The 16,294-nt window shown below is 44.9% G+C and overlaps 1 protein-coding gene across 1 annotated transcript in view; it reads left to right on the forward strand.

Annotated features, from left to right (window-relative positions):
• Positions 1-845: 845 nt before the first annotated feature.
• SKAP1 (src kinase associated phosphoprotein 1) overlaps positions 846-16,294 on the forward strand; it is a 73,622-nt gene continuing 58,173 nt past the window's right edge. The window contains exons 1-4 of the mRNA XM_077788395.1: positions 846-888; positions 3,991-4,096; positions 6,928-6,957; positions 10,465-10,568. Of these exons, the coding sequence (XP_077644521.1) occupies positions 846-888; positions 3,991-4,096; positions 6,928-6,957; positions 10,465-10,568 (283 nt within the window). The remainder of the gene's footprint in view (positions 889-3,990; positions 4,097-6,927; positions 6,958-10,464; positions 10,569-16,294) is intronic.

The following is a 16,294-nucleotide window of genomic DNA, read 5'->3' on the forward strand; positions in this document are numbered from 1 at the left end:
TTTCCATGTGGAAATTTCCAAATTTAGAAGTATCTTTCCCGTATTTCCACATGGAAATTTCTGAATTTCCAGGGATATTTCCCACATTTCCCTATGGAGGAGCATCTCCATATTTCCGTGGATATTTTCCATATTTCCACATAGAAATCTCCAAATTTCCAGGGATATTTCCCACATTTCCTTATGGAGGAAATCTCAATGTTTTCAGGAGTATTTCCTTTCAGAAATCTCCCACATTTCCAGGAGTTTTTCCATCTTTTCCCTATCCCAGGTGATTTTTTTTCCCAACCCAACCTCTTTTCCACGCAGAAAATGGGAAAAGGGGAAATCTCATCCCAGATCATCCCCTTTTTTCCACCATTGGAATTTTTGGGGTGGCAAACCTGGAAAAAATCCCAGTTTTGGGGGCAGGAACAGCCCCAGGGAAACTCCAGATGAGCTCTGGGAGGAAATTCCAGCCGGGAATTCCAATTCAGCTTTTCCTCTCTGGAATTTTTGGGGTGGCAAACCTGGAAAAATCCCAATTTTTCGGGCAGGAACAGCGCGAGGAAGCTCCGGGAGGAAATTCCAGCCGGGAATTCCAGGCGGAGCTCCTTGGCTGGAGTTCAGCTTTCCCCACCGGAATTTTTGGGATGGCCCAGGACAGCTGGGAAGGATCCCGGGGATCCGCTGGGGTTGAAGGCGAGGAGGAGGAAGCCAAACCCCAAAGGTTCCTCCTCGTTTTTGGGGTGTCCCCGCCCTCGCGGCTTCCTCCCCGTCACCCCAGAGCCGGCGCGGCCCCGGTGGGACGCGATCCCGAGGATCCCGAGGATCCCGTGGATCCCGTGGAGGATCCCATGGATGCCATGGACGCCCCGATCCCAGAGGAGATCCGGCGGCTCCTGGAAGGTGACGGATCCCTCCTCGCCCCGTGGGCAGCGCGCTGGGGCTGGCCGGGGTTGGGGTGGCTTTTCTGGGCACCTTTGGGCTCTTCAGGGGTCCTGGGACCTCCCCGGCCCTGACCCCAAAATTTGGGGGCTGTGGGGCCTCCCTGATCCCAAAAATTTGGGGGTTGTGGGGCCTCCCTGATCCCAAAAATTTGGGGGTTGTGGGGCCTCCCTGACCCAAAAATTTGGGGGTTGTAGGGCCTCCCTGATCCCAAAAATTTGGGGATTGTGGGGCCTCTGTGACCCCAAAAATTTGGGGGTTGTAGGGCCTCTGTGACCCCAAAATATGGGGGTTGTGGGGCCTCTGTGACCCCAAAATTTGGGGGTTGTGGGGCCTCCCTGACCCAAAAGTTTGGGGATTGTGGGGCCTCCCTGATCCCAAAATTTGGGGGTTGTAGGGCCTCTGTGACCCCAAAAATTTGGGGGTTGTGGGGCCTCCCTGACCCAAAAATTTAGGGGTTGTAGGGCCTCTGTGACCCCAAAAATTTGGGGGTTGTGGAGCCTCCCTGACCCAAAAATTTGGGGGTTGTGGGGCCTCCCTGACCCAAAAATTTGGGGGTTGTAGGGCCTCTGTGACCCCAAAAATTTGGGGGTTGTGGGGCCTCCCTGACCCAAAAATTTGGGGGTTGTAGGGCCTCTGTGACCCCAAAATTTGGGGGTTGTAGGGCCTCCCTGACCCAAAAATTTGGGGGTTGTGGGGCCTCCCTGACCCCAAAATTTGGAGGTTGTGGGGCCTCCCTGACCCAAAAATTTGGGGATTGTAGGGCCTCTGTGACCCCAAAATTTGGGGGTTGTAGGGCCTCTGTGACCCCAAAAATTTGGGGGTTGTGGGGCCTCCCTGACCCAAAAATTTGGGGGTTGTGGGGCCTCCCTGATCCCAAAAATTTGGGGGTTGTGGGGCCTCCCTGACCCAAAAATTTGGGGGTTGTGGGGCCTCCCTGACCCAAAAATTTGGGGATTGTAGGGCCTCTGTGACCCCAAAATTTGGGGGTTGTGGGGCCTCTGTGACCCCAAAATTTGGGGGTTGTAGGGCCTCTGTGACCCCAAAAGCTTGGGGGTTGTGGGGCCTCCCTGACCCAAAAATTTGGGGATTGTGGGGCCTCCCTGATCCCAAAAATTTGGGGGTTGTGGGGGCTCTGTAACCCCAAAAATTTGGGGGTTGTAGGGCCTCTGTGACCCCAAAATTTGGGGGTTGTGGGGCCTCCCTGACCCAAAAATTTGGGGGTTGTAGGGCCTCTGTGACCCCAAAAATTTGGGGATTGTGGGGCCTCCCTGATCCCAAAAATTTGGGGGTTGTGGGGCCTCCCTGACCCAAAAATTTGGGGGCTGTGGGGCCTCCCTGACCCAAAAATTTGGGGGTTGTAGGGCCTCTGTGACCCCAAAAATTTGGGGATTGTGGGGCCTCCCTGATCCCAAAAATTTGGGGGTTGTGGGGCCTCCCTGACCCAAAAATTTGGGGGCTGTGGGGCCTCTGTGACCCCAAAAATTTGGGGGCTGTGGGGCCTCTGTGACCCCAAAAGCTTGGGGGTTGTGGGGCCTCCCTGACCCAAAAATTTGGGGGCTGTGGGGCCTCTGTGACCCCAAAAATTTGGGGGTTGTGGGGCCTCTGTGACCCCAAAAATTTGGGGATTGTGGGGCCTCCCTGACCCAAAAATTTGGGGGTTGTGGGGGCTCTGTGACACCAAAAATTTGGGGGTTGTAGGGCCTCTGTGACCCCAAAATTTGGGGGTTGTGGGGCCTCCCTGATCCCAAAAATTTGGGGGTTGTAGGGCCTCTGTGACCCCAAAAATTTGGGGGCTGTGGGGCCTCCCTGGCCCTGACCCCCAGGAGAATTTGGGGGTGACCTTGAGGAGAATTTTGGGATTGTGGGGCCTCCCTGACCTCAGACATTCCCAGATTTCCTGAACCCTTTCCCATTCCCAGATTTCCTGCCCCTTCCCAGGCCCAGCTTTCTTTCCCAGGTCCAGATTTCCTAAACCCTTTCCCAGCTTTCTTCTCCCTTCCCAGATTTCCTAAACCCTTTCCCAGATCCAGGTTTCCTGACTGTTCCCAAGTTTCCTAAACCCCTTCCCGGTTTCCTAAATCGCATTCCCAGTTTTCCTAAATCCTTTCCCAAACCCACTTTCTGTCTCCAAGGCCATGTATCCCTGATTTTCCTGCCATTCCTGGATTTCCTGCCCTTCCCAAATTTTCTAAATCCCTTTCCCAGTTTTGTTCCCCTTCCCAAACCCACTTTCCCTCTCCACGATTTTCCCAGCCGTTCCCACATTTCCTTCCCCTTCCACATCCATTTTCCCTCTCCAAGGCCGCGTATCCCCAATTTCCCCATTCCCATTCCCGGATTTCCTTCCCCTTCCCACCCCCATTTCCCCCTCCAAGGCCGCCTATCCCATTTTTCCCATTCCCACATTTCCTTCCCCTTCCCACCCCCATTTCCCCCTCCAAGGCCGCCTATCCCATTTTTCCCATTCCCGGATTTCCTTCCCCTTCCCAATCCCATTTCCCCCTCCAAGGCCGCCTATCCCACTTTTCCCATTCCCATTCCCGGATTTCCTTCCCCTTCCCACCCCCATTTCCCCCTCCAAGGCCGCGTATCCCACTGTTCCCATTCCCATTCCCGGATTTCCTTCCCCTTCCCACCCCCATTTCCCCTCTCCAAGGCCGCGTATCCCGCTGTTCCCATTCCCATTCCCGGATTTCCTTCCCCTTCCCACCCCCATTTCCCCTCTCCAAGGCCGCCTATCCCGCTGTTCCCATCCCCATTCCCACATTTCCTTCCCCTTCCCACCCCCATTTCCCCCTCCAAGGCCGCCTATCCCGCTGTTCCCATTCCCATTCCCGGATTTCCTTCCCCTTCCCAATCCCATTTCCCCTCTCCAAGGCCGCCTATCCCATTTTTCCCATTCCCGGATTTCCTTCCCCTTCCCAATCCCATTTCCCCGTCCAAGGCCGCCTATCCCGCTGTTCCCATTCCCATTCCCGGATTTCCTTCCCCTTCCCACCCCCATTTCCCCCTCCAAGGCCGCCTATCCCGCTGTTGCCATTCCCATTCCCGCTTTTCCAGAGGCTGAGGCTTTCCTGGGCCGGGCTCTGCGGGAGGAGGCGCTGAGCGCGCGGGCGCGGGAGCAGCGCGACGCCGTCCTGGGCTCCTTCCAGCGCCTCCGAGCCAGGTGGGATCCCCCGGAATTCCCGCTCCAGATCCTGGAATTCCAGCAGGGTCTGGGATTCCTCCTTCTGCTGCAGCTCCCCCATGTTTGGAATTTGATGGATATTCCAGGCTCGGGATAACGGAGAATCCTGGGGAGTTGTCGTTGGGTTTGGTTGGATTTTCTCTGGTTTAGGATGGGGATTTTCCCCTCTTTTTTAGGTGGAATTTAGGATGGAATTTTGTGATATTCCCTATTTATTCCCTAATTTCAGGATGGGTTTTCCCCTATTTTTAAAGGAAGGAATTCTGAGATATTCCTGATTTATTCTACAATTTCAGGATTTTTACCTCTTTATTTTTTTAAGGAAAGAATTCTGGAATATTCCAAATATATTCCCTAATTTCAAGATGGGTTTTTCCCTATTTTTAAGGAAGGAATTCTGGGATATTCCCAATTTATTCCCTATTTTCAGGATGGGTTTCCCCCCCTTTTTAAGGAAGGAATTTTGGGGTATTCCTGATTTATTCCGAATAGGGATGTTCTCCCCTCTTTTTCTTTTAAGGAAGGAATTTCTCCCATTAATCCAAATCGAATCCATCCCATTTTCACCTCCTTTTATCCCCGAGCTCGCTCCCACCACCAATTCCCTTTGGAGCCTCCCGGGTTGCTCCTTTCCGGAATTTTCCAGCCTTTCCCAGCCCGGCTGATGGAATTATCCCAATTTTCCCATCCATTTCCTCCTGGATCCATCATTACCCTGAAACCTGAGAGCCCCAACTGAGCTGGAAAAGGAATTTAAATCCATTTCTCCCCTAGTGGGGAATTCCCAATCCCATTTTCCCAGCTCCCAGTTTTTTTTTTTTTTTTCCCTGTTGGAAATCTCATCCAGCATCGATTAAAAAAAAAATTATTTATTTTCCCAGACATTCAAATCCTGGCTTCAAAGATTCCATTTCACCCTGTCCCTTGGGAATATTTTATTAATTAATGTGGAAAAATCAGGAATTTAATTGGAAGCTGCCTGGATTTTATGGATCTGGCCCAGAGGGTTTGGATTTTGGGATTTTTCCAGCTGCTCAAATCCCATTAAACACAAATTTACCCAATTTTTTGCATTTTTTGGGTGTTGCAGACCCAAAAATCCAAGAATATATTGGAAAAAATAGGATTTGGGATTAATTTTTACGCAGGAAAGGGTGGAGGAAACACCAAATTTAGGGAAAATACTGGGGAAAGAGCAAAATTCCTTGGGGGAACTTCCTGGAAATCCAAAGGCTCCCAAAATCTGGCATTTATGGGATTTATCCAAAACTTCTGTTTGCAGAAATGAGCTCATGATTACTCCACATTCCCTAAAATCCTCTGCTCCCCCATCCCTAATTCAATTTTCTCCCAAATTTTCCTTCCCGGTGTAAAAACGATCCAACCATGGAATTAAAACCAAATCCTAGACCTGAAATTGGATTTTTTTTGCTGTTTTTATATCCTAAAAAATGAGAAAAAGCAGGAAAATCCAAGGTTTTTTTTAGCGTTTTCCATCTGAATCCCCGGAGCTGCTCCGGGAAGGAACGGAACTCAATTTTCCCATTTTTTTTAGGCCATTTCCTGGGATTAAAAATGACAGAGGTCGGGAACAAAGCCCCGGCGCTTTCATGGAGCGGGAATTGCGAGTGACAGAAAATCATTCAGGAAATGTTGGCGCTAAAACGTGGCTGGGAAAAGCTCCAGAGGCAAAAATTCCTGGAAAAAAAAAGGGATTTTTGCTGTTCTTCTTTGTCCAGGAAGCAAAAATATCCTGAATTTTGGGAATCTGGATTTTTTGGGATTGGGGGAATGCATGGATCTCTTAGAGCTGATTCTTTTTTGGCTTAAATGTTGGATAATCGGAATTTTCCATGGAAATGCTGGGATTTATGGATAAAAAATTAGGGGAATAAAATCTGGAGCTGCTTTTCCAGCTGTCCTCATGTGGGGCTGGATTTTTGGGAATTTTGGGATAAAATGGAGCAGCTACAGGATGGAGAAAAAACTCCTTGTGGACCCTGGGAACCAGCCCCAAAAACATCCCCAAAAATTCCCAATTTTTCCTCCAAAAGGCTCTTCCCAACCCAGTATCCCAGGTAATCTGTGCATATTTTGAATTTTTCCTGGCCTTTTTTTTTAATCCAAAGGAAAAAAACTCCAATAAATACCAGGCCCTTCATGGGAATTCCGGGGTTGTTTCCCAAGGAATCCATGCCAGGGGCTGGGATGTTCCTGAGGGTTCGTTTTCTCCAGGAAAGTTTTTAATGAGGATCTGAATTAATTAATTGGATTTTCCCAATTCCTTCCACCGGAGCTCATCTTGGAACCAGCACATTGTGCTTTATTCCCAACCCTTGGTGGGATTCCCAAATTTCCTGGTGCTGCTCCTGGATTAAAATGATTTCCCAAGATTTTCCTGAAATGGGTGAAAGGAAAAAAATCCTGATTTAAAAAATATTAAATCCTTATTTATTTTTTGGGAGTGGGTGGAATGTGGATCACCCTCCACTTGCTGGGAATGAGCTCAGTGAAAATCCTGGAATATTTTGGGCCTGGAAATGACTTTTAAAGAATTTGAGGGGAAAAAAATGGTCTCAGGAATTTTTGTGTTTGGAGAAGGATCTACTCCAATGGATGGAAATCCATGGAATTTGGGCTGGGAAGGGCTTTAAATCCCATCCCTTCCCTGCTCTCCAGGGCTGGCCCATCCCAATTCCTCTTGGAATTCCTCGTGTTTCCCATTCCCTGCTTCCCAAATTCTCCCAGGCTGGGAGAATCCTTGGGGAAAATCTGGGATTTTACGGCTTTTTTTCCCTTTGGTTTTTCAGGTACCACCTGGAATTCCCATCCCGAGGTGAGTCCAGCCGGGAAGGGTTTAAAAATTGGGAGCTTTGTTAATTAAAGGGATTCATTAGCAAAGAGAAAAGTCGGAGTAGGTCTCAGTAGGCCACAGCAGGCCTCAGTGGGCCTCACCTTGTAGCAGGCCCAGTTTAGTTGGAATTTTTATCATTTTTTTGCCTCGTTTTTTGGTGTAACTGTTTTAGTATTATTTTGTGGGAATGTTTTGTCTCCCTTTTTTTGACTTTTTGATCACTTTTTCACTCTGCCTCAGAACAAAACTCCATCCTGCTGTAGGCCTCAGTAGGCCTCAATAGGCCTCATCTCATAGCAGGCCCAGTTTAGTTGATATTTTTTTCAATTTTTTGCCTGATTTTTTGGTGTAATTTTTTTGGGATCATTTTATGGGATCATTTTGTCTCCCTTTTATCCACTTTTTGATCCTTTTCTTTCACTCTGCCTCAGAACAAAACTCTATCCTGCTGTAGGCCTCATCAGGCCTCAGTAGGCCTCACCTCGTAGCAGGCCCAGTTTAGCTGATATTTTTACCAATTTTTTGCCTCATTTATTTTTGTAACTCTTTTGGGATCATTTTCTCTCCCTTTTATCCATTTTTTGATTCATTTTTTTCACTCTGCTTCGGAACAAAACTCCAATCTGCTGTAGGCCTCAGCAGGCCTCAGCAGGCTTCATCTCATAGCAGGCCTGGTTTAGTTGATCTTTTTATCAATTTTTTGCCTCATTTTTTGCTATAACTCTTTTGGGATCATTTTATGGGATTGTTTTATCTCCCTTTTATTCACTTTTCAATCCCTTTTTTTTCACTCTGCCTCAGAAAAGGACTCCATCCCACTGTAGGCCTCAGTAGGCCTCAATAGGCCTCACCTCATAGCAGGCCCAGTTTAGCTGATATTTTTATCAATTTTTTTGCCTCATTTTTTTGTGTAACTCTTTTGGGATCATTTTATCTCCCTTTTATCCATTTCAGATCCCTTTCTTTTCACTCTGCCTCGGAACAAAACTCCATCCCGCTGGAGGTGTGCCGCCATGTCCATCCCTGTCCTCTCCCCCCAGGAAGAAAATCCCAAAAAAACCCAAAACCAACAAACCCCAAATTTTTTTCAACCTTTTTATCCCTCTAAAAGCCCAAATCTGGGGAGCTGCAGCTGCCAGCAGCCGGAACCTGGCGTTTCCCCAACTCTCTCCTTTTTATTCCGTGTAGTTATGACAAGGCCAAGTAGCAAATCATTAAAACAACAATTAAAAAAACCCCAAAATTCCCTTTTTTTGCTGCAAAGGTTCCCTTTGAAGCCGGGCCAGAGTGGTCGGGAATGGATGGAGTGCCGGCTGATTTTAGGAAGTTTTATTTAGAAAAAGCCTTTGCTGAGCGGGGCTCGGGCTCGCGAGCCCGGCTGGGATTTATGGAGTGTTTGGGAAAAAGCAGAAAAAAACGTCAGGATTGACAGGAACGAGAACGCGCGGCTCAAATCCCGGCCCCGGAGATGTCAAAACACGGCGGAGACGGAAACAAAAGCAGAGAATTTTTATATATTTATATATTTAGATATTTATATAGTATATATATTATATCACTTTTAGCGTTTTTATATAAGTATATATTTCTATATTATATATATTATATCACTTTTAGAGTTTTTATATAATTATATATTATATATTATATAATTTTTAGAGTTTTCATATAATTATATATTTATATATAATATATATTATATCATTTTTAGAGGTTTTATATAATTATGTATTTCTATATGATATATATTATATCATTTTTAGAGTTATATATATTACTAGATATATTTGTCCTGGGATTATTCCTTGCTGGATTTGGGAATTCCCGAGAAATTCCATGATTTTTTTCCTCCCCATCCTTTCCTGGGATTGGCTTTGGATATTCCCAAGAAATTCCATGTTTTACCCTCCCCATTCTTGCTGCCTTTGGGAATTCCCGAGAAATTCCATTATTTTTTCCTCCCCACCCTTTCCTGGGATTGGTTTTGGATATTCCCAAGAAATTCCATGTTTTTCCCTGCCTGGGGGAGGGGAGGCAAATTCCAGCGGCGCATTCCCGGCTGCCGCTGCCCCGCAGCCCGACCTGCTGGGCGCCGGCAATCACTGCAAGCTCCAGCAGCTCCATCCCAAAAAAGTCACAAAAAACCCCAAAAAATCCCCCAAAAATCCCCCCCAAATGCCCCAAAAATCCTTAAAAAAAGCCTAAAAAATCGCAAAAAAATTTTTTCCCAAACATATTCCAAAAAAACCCCCAAAACATCCCCAAAACACCCCCAAATAATCCCAAAAAATCCCCAAAAAGTACCAAAAAAGCCCCCAAAAATCCCAAACATATCCCAAACAAAAATCCCCACTTTTTTTCCTTTATTATTCCAATTTTTTCTCTAAAAAAGGGAATTCTTGCCCTTGGATCATTTTATGACCCCACTTTTTTTTCCCACAAATCCCATTTTTTTTTCCCCTAAAAATGGGAATTGAATCATTTCATGACCCCACTTTTTTTTTTAATAAATCCCATTTTTTTCCCAAAAAATGGGAAATCTTGATATTAGATCATTTGATGACCCCACTTTTTTTCTTTTATTATTCCCATTTTTCCCCTAAAAATGGGAATTCTTGCCCTTGGATCATTTTCTGGCCCAGCTTTATTTGGGAATCGCTGCTGGAAATTCCGTGATGGGGCTGTTTGGAGGACGCCGAGTGAGGAGCAGCTGCCCCGGCCCGAGCAAATATTGAATTAAAAACCTTTCCACGTCCAATTAAAAACCTTTTCATATCCAATTTAAAACCTTTTCATATCCAATTAAAAATCTTTCCACGCCCAATTAAAAATCTTTCATCGTCGCTTTCGTTAAAAGTCAATTTCTGCACCTGGTGCTGGGCGGCCTCTCCAGAAAAGCCACGGAAATTCCCCGGAAAATTCCAAATAAATTCATTTCAGGAGTGGAAAGATCCTTTCCACACCTCGGATGGGGCCATTTGTTCGTAGGAAATTAATGTTTTTATCCTTTTTCCCAAACGTTTATACGGAAAATCCATGTTTTTATCCTTTAAAAAAAAAAAATTATATCAAAAATCCATGGTTTTATCCCAGTCCCTGTAAATTTAGTTGGAAATTCCACGGTTTATTCCCTTTTCCAGTAAACTTATATCAAAAATCCATGGTTTTATCCTTTTCCCTGCAAATTTATATCAAAAATCCTTTGTTTTATCCTTTATCCTAAAACCCCTGAAAATCCCACAAAAATCAGGTTGGATTTTGGGAGGAAATGGTAAAATTTGGGGGTTTCCAAATTCCTCACATTTTTCTCAAAATTCCTCAGATTTCCTCAAAAATTCCTCTCATTTTCCTCAATTTTCCCTCAAATTTTCCACAAAAATTCCTCAAATTTCCTAAACAATTCCTCCCAAATTTCTGAAATTTTCCTCAATTTTTCCTCAAAAATTCCTCAAAATTCCTCAAATTTCCCCAAAATTCGCTCCCACCCAGGCAGGGACGAGCGCGACGGACGCGACGGCTCCGAGGAAATTCCCGGCTGGAATTTCGGCCCTTCCCGAATTTCCCTGGCCCCGTTCCCGACAGAATTCCGGGATGAGGGTGAGTCGTTGATTTTTTGGGAATGTTTTGGAAAATGTCTCGGAATTCTGGGATGGTTTTGGTGTTCCTTGGAATTGTTGGAATTTTGTCTTCGGGAGAAGATCAAGGATAAAGCCGGAATCCCTTGGGGTTTCCCATCATCCATCCCAGAATTCAACGCTTCCTCCATTCCCAATCGATTGATCCCTTTGGTTATTGATCAGTCCCTTTGGATATTGATTCATCCTATTGGTTATTGATTGTTCCTTTTGGATATAGATGGATTCCTTTGAATAATCCTCTGTTTCCTTTGGATATTGATTGATCCCTTTGGCTATTGATCAATCCCTTTGGATATTGATTCATCCTATTGGTTATTGATTGATCGCTTTGGATATTGACTGATTCCTTTGAACAATCCTCTGTTTCCTTTGGATGTTGATTGATTTCTTTGGATATTGATTGATCCCTTTGGCTATTGATCAATCCCTTTGGATATTGATTGATCTATTTGGATATCGATTGATCCCTTTGGATATTGATTTATCCCATTGGTTACTGACTGATCCCTTTGGTTATTGATTGATCCCTTTGGACATTGATTAATCCCTTTGCTTATTGATTTATCTCTTTAGATATGGTTTTATCCCTTGGGATATTGATTGATCTCTTTGGATATTGATTTATCCCTTTGGTTATTGATCAATCCCTTTGGATATTGATTTGTCCCATTGGTTATTGACTGATCCCTTTGGATATTGATTGATCCCTTTGGATATTCCTTTATTCCCATTGCTCAGCGAATACTGGGGCGTGTCCGTGTTTATTGGGGCATTTTTGGGGCTGTCTGTGGATATTTGGGGTGTCCAGAGGTGTCGCTGGATCTCGAGGTGTGTCCGTGTGTCTCGGGGGATATTTGGGAGTGCCAAAGGATTTTTGGGATTGTCAGGGAATATTTGGGGTGTCTGGGGGGGTCTCTCCGTGTCTGTTGGGGGCTCTTTGGGATTATTTGCAAGATTTTGGGTTATTTGCACAATTTGGAGTTATTTGCAAGATTTGGGGTTATTCAGAGGTATCTGCCCGTGGCTATCGGGGTCTGTTCAGTGAATTTGGGGTGATTCTGATTTATTTGGGGCAGTTTTGGTGTTTTTAGGGTCTGTTTTGAGCTATTTTTGGTGTTTTTATGGTCTATTGGTGCCATTTTGGTGTATTTAGGGTTTATTTGGGGTAATTTTGGTGGTTTTAGGGTTGATTTGGGGTCATTTTGGTGGTTTTAGGGTTGATTTGGGGTCATTTTGGTGGTTTTAGGGTTTATTTGGGGTAATTTTGGTGGTTTTAGGGTTGATTTGGTGTCATTTTGGTGTCATTTTGGTGTATTTAGGGTTGATTTGGGGTCATTTTGGTGGTTTTAGGGTTTATTTAGTTTCGGTTCCCCCGGGAGCGGCGGCGGCTCCGGAATTCTGCAGCGCCCCCGTGTGGGGGCGGCCGGGAACGCGCCCGGGGAACGGGAACGGGAACGGGAATGTGGGAATGGGAATGGGAACGGGAACGGGAATGGGAATATGGGAATGGGAATGGGAACGGGAATGGGAACGGGAATGGGAATGGGAATGTGGGAATGGGAATGGGAATGTGGGAATGGGAATGGGAATGGGAATGGGAATGGGAATGTGGGAATGGGAATGGGAATGGGAACGGGAACGGGAATGGAAACAGGATTGAGAATGGGAATGGGAACGGGAATGGGATTGAGAATGGGAATGGGAACGGGAACGGGAACGGAAACAGGATTGAGAATGGGAATGGGAATGGAAACGGGAATGGGAACGGGAACGGGAACGGGAATAGGATTGAGAATGGGAATGGGAACAGGAATGGGAACGGGAATGGGATTGAGAATGGGAATGGGAATGGGAACGGGAATGGAAATGGGAACGGGAACAGGAACAGGAACGGGAACAGGAATAGGAATGGGAACGGGAACAGGAACGGGAACAGGAACGGGAACAGGAACGTGCTTTGGGAACGGGAACGTGCTTTGGGAAGGAGCTTTGGGAACGGGAATGGGCCTTGAGAATGGGAAGGGGCCTTGGGAACAGGCTTTGGGAAGAGGAACGGGCCTTGGGAAGAGGCTTTAGGAATGGGAATGGGCTTTGGGGATAAAACTGGGCTTTGGGGATGGGCTTTGGGAATGTGCCCAGGCAGGATCACATGCAGGCACCACTTCTTCCTCTCCTTTTATCCCGAAACGCCATCAAAGAACCCAAACCCAGACCCCAAATCCTCCCCCAACCTCATCCCAAGCAAATCCCATCCACAAACCCATCCCAAATAAACCAATCCCACCCCACAGACACGTCCCATCCATCAGCTCTGATCTGGGGTCGGGATTGATAATTTGGGTTTGGGATTGATAATTTGGGGCCAGGATTGATGATTTGGGCTCGGGATTGGTGATTTGAGCTCGGGATTGGTGATTTGGGCTCGGGATTGATTTGGGGTTGGGATTGGTTTGGGCTCGGGATTGGTTTGGGGTCAGGGTTTTCCCCTCATTGTGGCACTTCCCAGCCAGGAACCCGCTGGGTTTGGGCAGATTTTTTGGGATTTTCCCTCATTTTCCTGGCCTGGATGATCCCAAAGACCCTTTGGCAGAGCCAAGAGGTGCAGGAGGGAAGGGCTGAGCTGGATTTAGGGAATTTTATCCTTTGGATCCCATTTATCCCTTGGATGCAGCTGTGGGGTCCGGGTGGTTTGACTCAGTGACCCCAGAATGGTTTGGGGTGGGAAAAACCCTAAAAATCCCCCAATTCCAACCCCGTGCCGTGCACTGGGATATCTCCCACCGGAGACAACCATCCCAAATCCCCCAGAGGCCTCCTGATTAATTCATCATTAATTAATTCATCCATTAATCAGCTGAAGGGAGAGGATCAAAGCCACAAAACGAAAACAGCAAAAAAAAAATCCCCCGGAATTTGGGGGAGAAACGGGAAGTTTATTTAACTGGGAACTGATGGCTTTTGGGATTTTTCCAGCCCTGATTTTAGGGTCGGGAGGCACCGGAAGCCAGGGAGGAGCAAATCTGGGGGCAGGGGAGCTCCCGGTGCTCTCTGAGCTCCTTCCAAAACCGGGGAAGGAATTCCCGATAAACACCCGATGCACGGGGTGTGCGGGAAGGCTGGGACGGGGCGGTGCCAGCCTTCGAAACCTTCAAAATCCCCAAAAAAATCCTTGGAAACGCTTCAGAACTCTCCAAAACCCTTCAAAACCATTTAAACTCCTTCAAAACCCCCCAAAAAATCCTTGGAAACGCTTCAGAACTCTCCAAAATCCTTCAACACCATTTAAACTCCTTCAAAACCCTTTAAAATCTTTTATAATAGTTCAAAATGCTCTAAAATCCTTCAAACCTTCCAAAACCCTTCAAAAACCTTTGAAATCTTTTAAAACCCTTTAAAATATTTTAAAATCCTTCAAAACCTTCTAAAACTATTTAAACTCCTTCAAAACCCTTTAAAATCCTTTAAAATAGTTCAAAACTCTCCAAAATCCTTCAAAGCCCTCTACATCCCTTCAAAATCCTTAAAAATAGTTCAAAACTCTCTAAAATCCTTCAAAACTTTCCCAAACCCTTTAAACTATTAAAAAACCCTTTAAAATCCTTTAAAATCCTTCAAAACCTCCTCAAAACCGTTGAAACACCTTTAAAATCCTTTACAATGGTTCAAAACTCTCTAAAATCCTTCAAAACCCTTTAAATCTTTCAAAACCTTTCAAAACCCTTTAAAATATTAAAAAATCCTTCAAAAGCCTTTAAAATCCTTTAAAATAGTTCAAAACTCTCTAAAACCCTTCAAAATCCTTCAAAACTCTTTAAATCTTCCAAAACCTTTCAAAACCCTTTAAAATGGTTGAAAACCTTTTAAATCTCTTAAAATCCTTTAAAACCCTTTTAACCCCTTCAAAATCCTTTAAAATAACCCAAAACTCTCTAAAATCCTTTCATATCCTTCAAAACCCTTTAAAACCCTTGAAAATCTTTAAAAATCCTTCAAAACCTTCTAAAATCCTTTAAATGTCTTCAAAACCCTTTAAAATCCTTTAAAATACTTCAAAACGCTCTAAAATCCTTCAAAATCATTTGAAACCCTTTAAAACCCTTTAAAATCTTTAAAAATTCTTCAGGACCCTTTAAAATATTTCCAAACCCCAAACCCCACATTTTTTTCAAAGCCCCAATTCCCTGTAGGGAATGGAACTTTTGGGGCGGCTCATTTGTTGGGCAGCCCGTTCGTTTGGAAATCCCAAAATTCCAGATCCCAAATTTCTCCCCTTTTTTCCTCCCTGACTTAATTTTCCCCCTCCCTGATAAAATAAATCAATTTTTTCCTCCCCATCCCATATAAAATAAATCCCATTTTCCCCCATCACAGATAAAACAAATCCCATTTTTATTTTCCATCCTGGATAAAACAAATCTGATTTTTCCCCCCTTCCCAGATAAAACAAATCTCATTTTTCCCTATCCCAGATAAAACAAATCCTACTTTTTTTCCCTCCTTTCCTCTTATAAAATAAATCCCATTTTTATTTTCCATCATGAATAAAACAAATCCCATTTTTTCCTCTCCCCTATAAAACAAATCCCATTTCCCCCATCCCATATAAAACAAACCCCATTTTTTTCCTTCCCATACAAAACAAATCCCACTTTTATTTTCCACCCCCTATAAAACAAATCTGATTTTCCCCCTTCCCCATGTAAAACAAATCCCATTTTTATTTTCCATCCCTTATAAAACAAATCCCATTTTTACTTTCCATCCTGGATAAAACAAATCCTTTTTTTTTTTCCCTCTCCCCTATAAAACAAATCCCATTTTCCCCCTTTCCCTTATAAAATAAATCCCATTTTTTCCTCTCTCCTATAAAACAAATCCCAGTTTTCCCCCTTCCCATATAAAACAAATCCAATTTTTTCCTCTCTCCTATTAAAAAAATCCCATTTTTTTCCCTTTTCCCCCTTTTTCCCCCCTCCTGCCCTCGTCCCCTCCCCTATTTGCATTCCCACCTCATTTAGTCTGGGGATTAATGAGTTTTTTTCCCGGCTCAGATAAAACCGGGCCTAAACCCGGCCTAACCCCAACCCCGCATTCATCACCCGCCCTTTGTCTGGGGCCTTGGGGAATTCTCGGGAATTTCCATCCCTCCCCGGAAAATCCCGGGATTTTCTTCGCTTTTCGTTCCTTTGGGATTTTTTTTTTTAAGCTCCGTTTTATTATTTTTGATTTTTTCTTTTTTTTGCCCCTCCCTGAGTTTCTGCTCCAGGGAAATCGAGGATTTGGTTAAATTTGGGGATTTCTTGATGGCAATCCCTAAAAAATTCAGTTTGGTTTGAGGGGGAAAATTCTCTGTTCCTTGTCCCACCCAACCTGGGAAAATCTGGGGAAAACCCATGGAAAATGGAAGACTTTTATTAGGATTTTGGGTTAGAGTTGGGATAAATGGATCAAAATAATTAAATTTCATTTCTTTTGGGATTTGAGTTGGGGTAAATGGATCAAAGTCACTGAAATTTGATTTCTTTTGGAATTCAACCAGAACGCCAAGGGCAAGGGAGGAAAATCCAACCTTGTCCCCATTCCAGCCACCCCCAAATCCCAAAATTCACCCAAACCCCAAAATCCACCCAGATCCCAAATTCCAAAAATCTGCCCAAATCCCCAAATCCAATCAGATTCCAAATC

Source organism: Lonchura striata, chromosome 25 (assembly GCF_046129695.1).
Source record: "Lonchura striata isolate bLonStr1 chromosome 25, bLonStr1.mat, whole genome shotgun sequence".
Taxonomy (NCBI): Eukaryota; Metazoa; Chordata; class Aves; order Passeriformes; family Estrildidae; genus Lonchura; species Lonchura striata.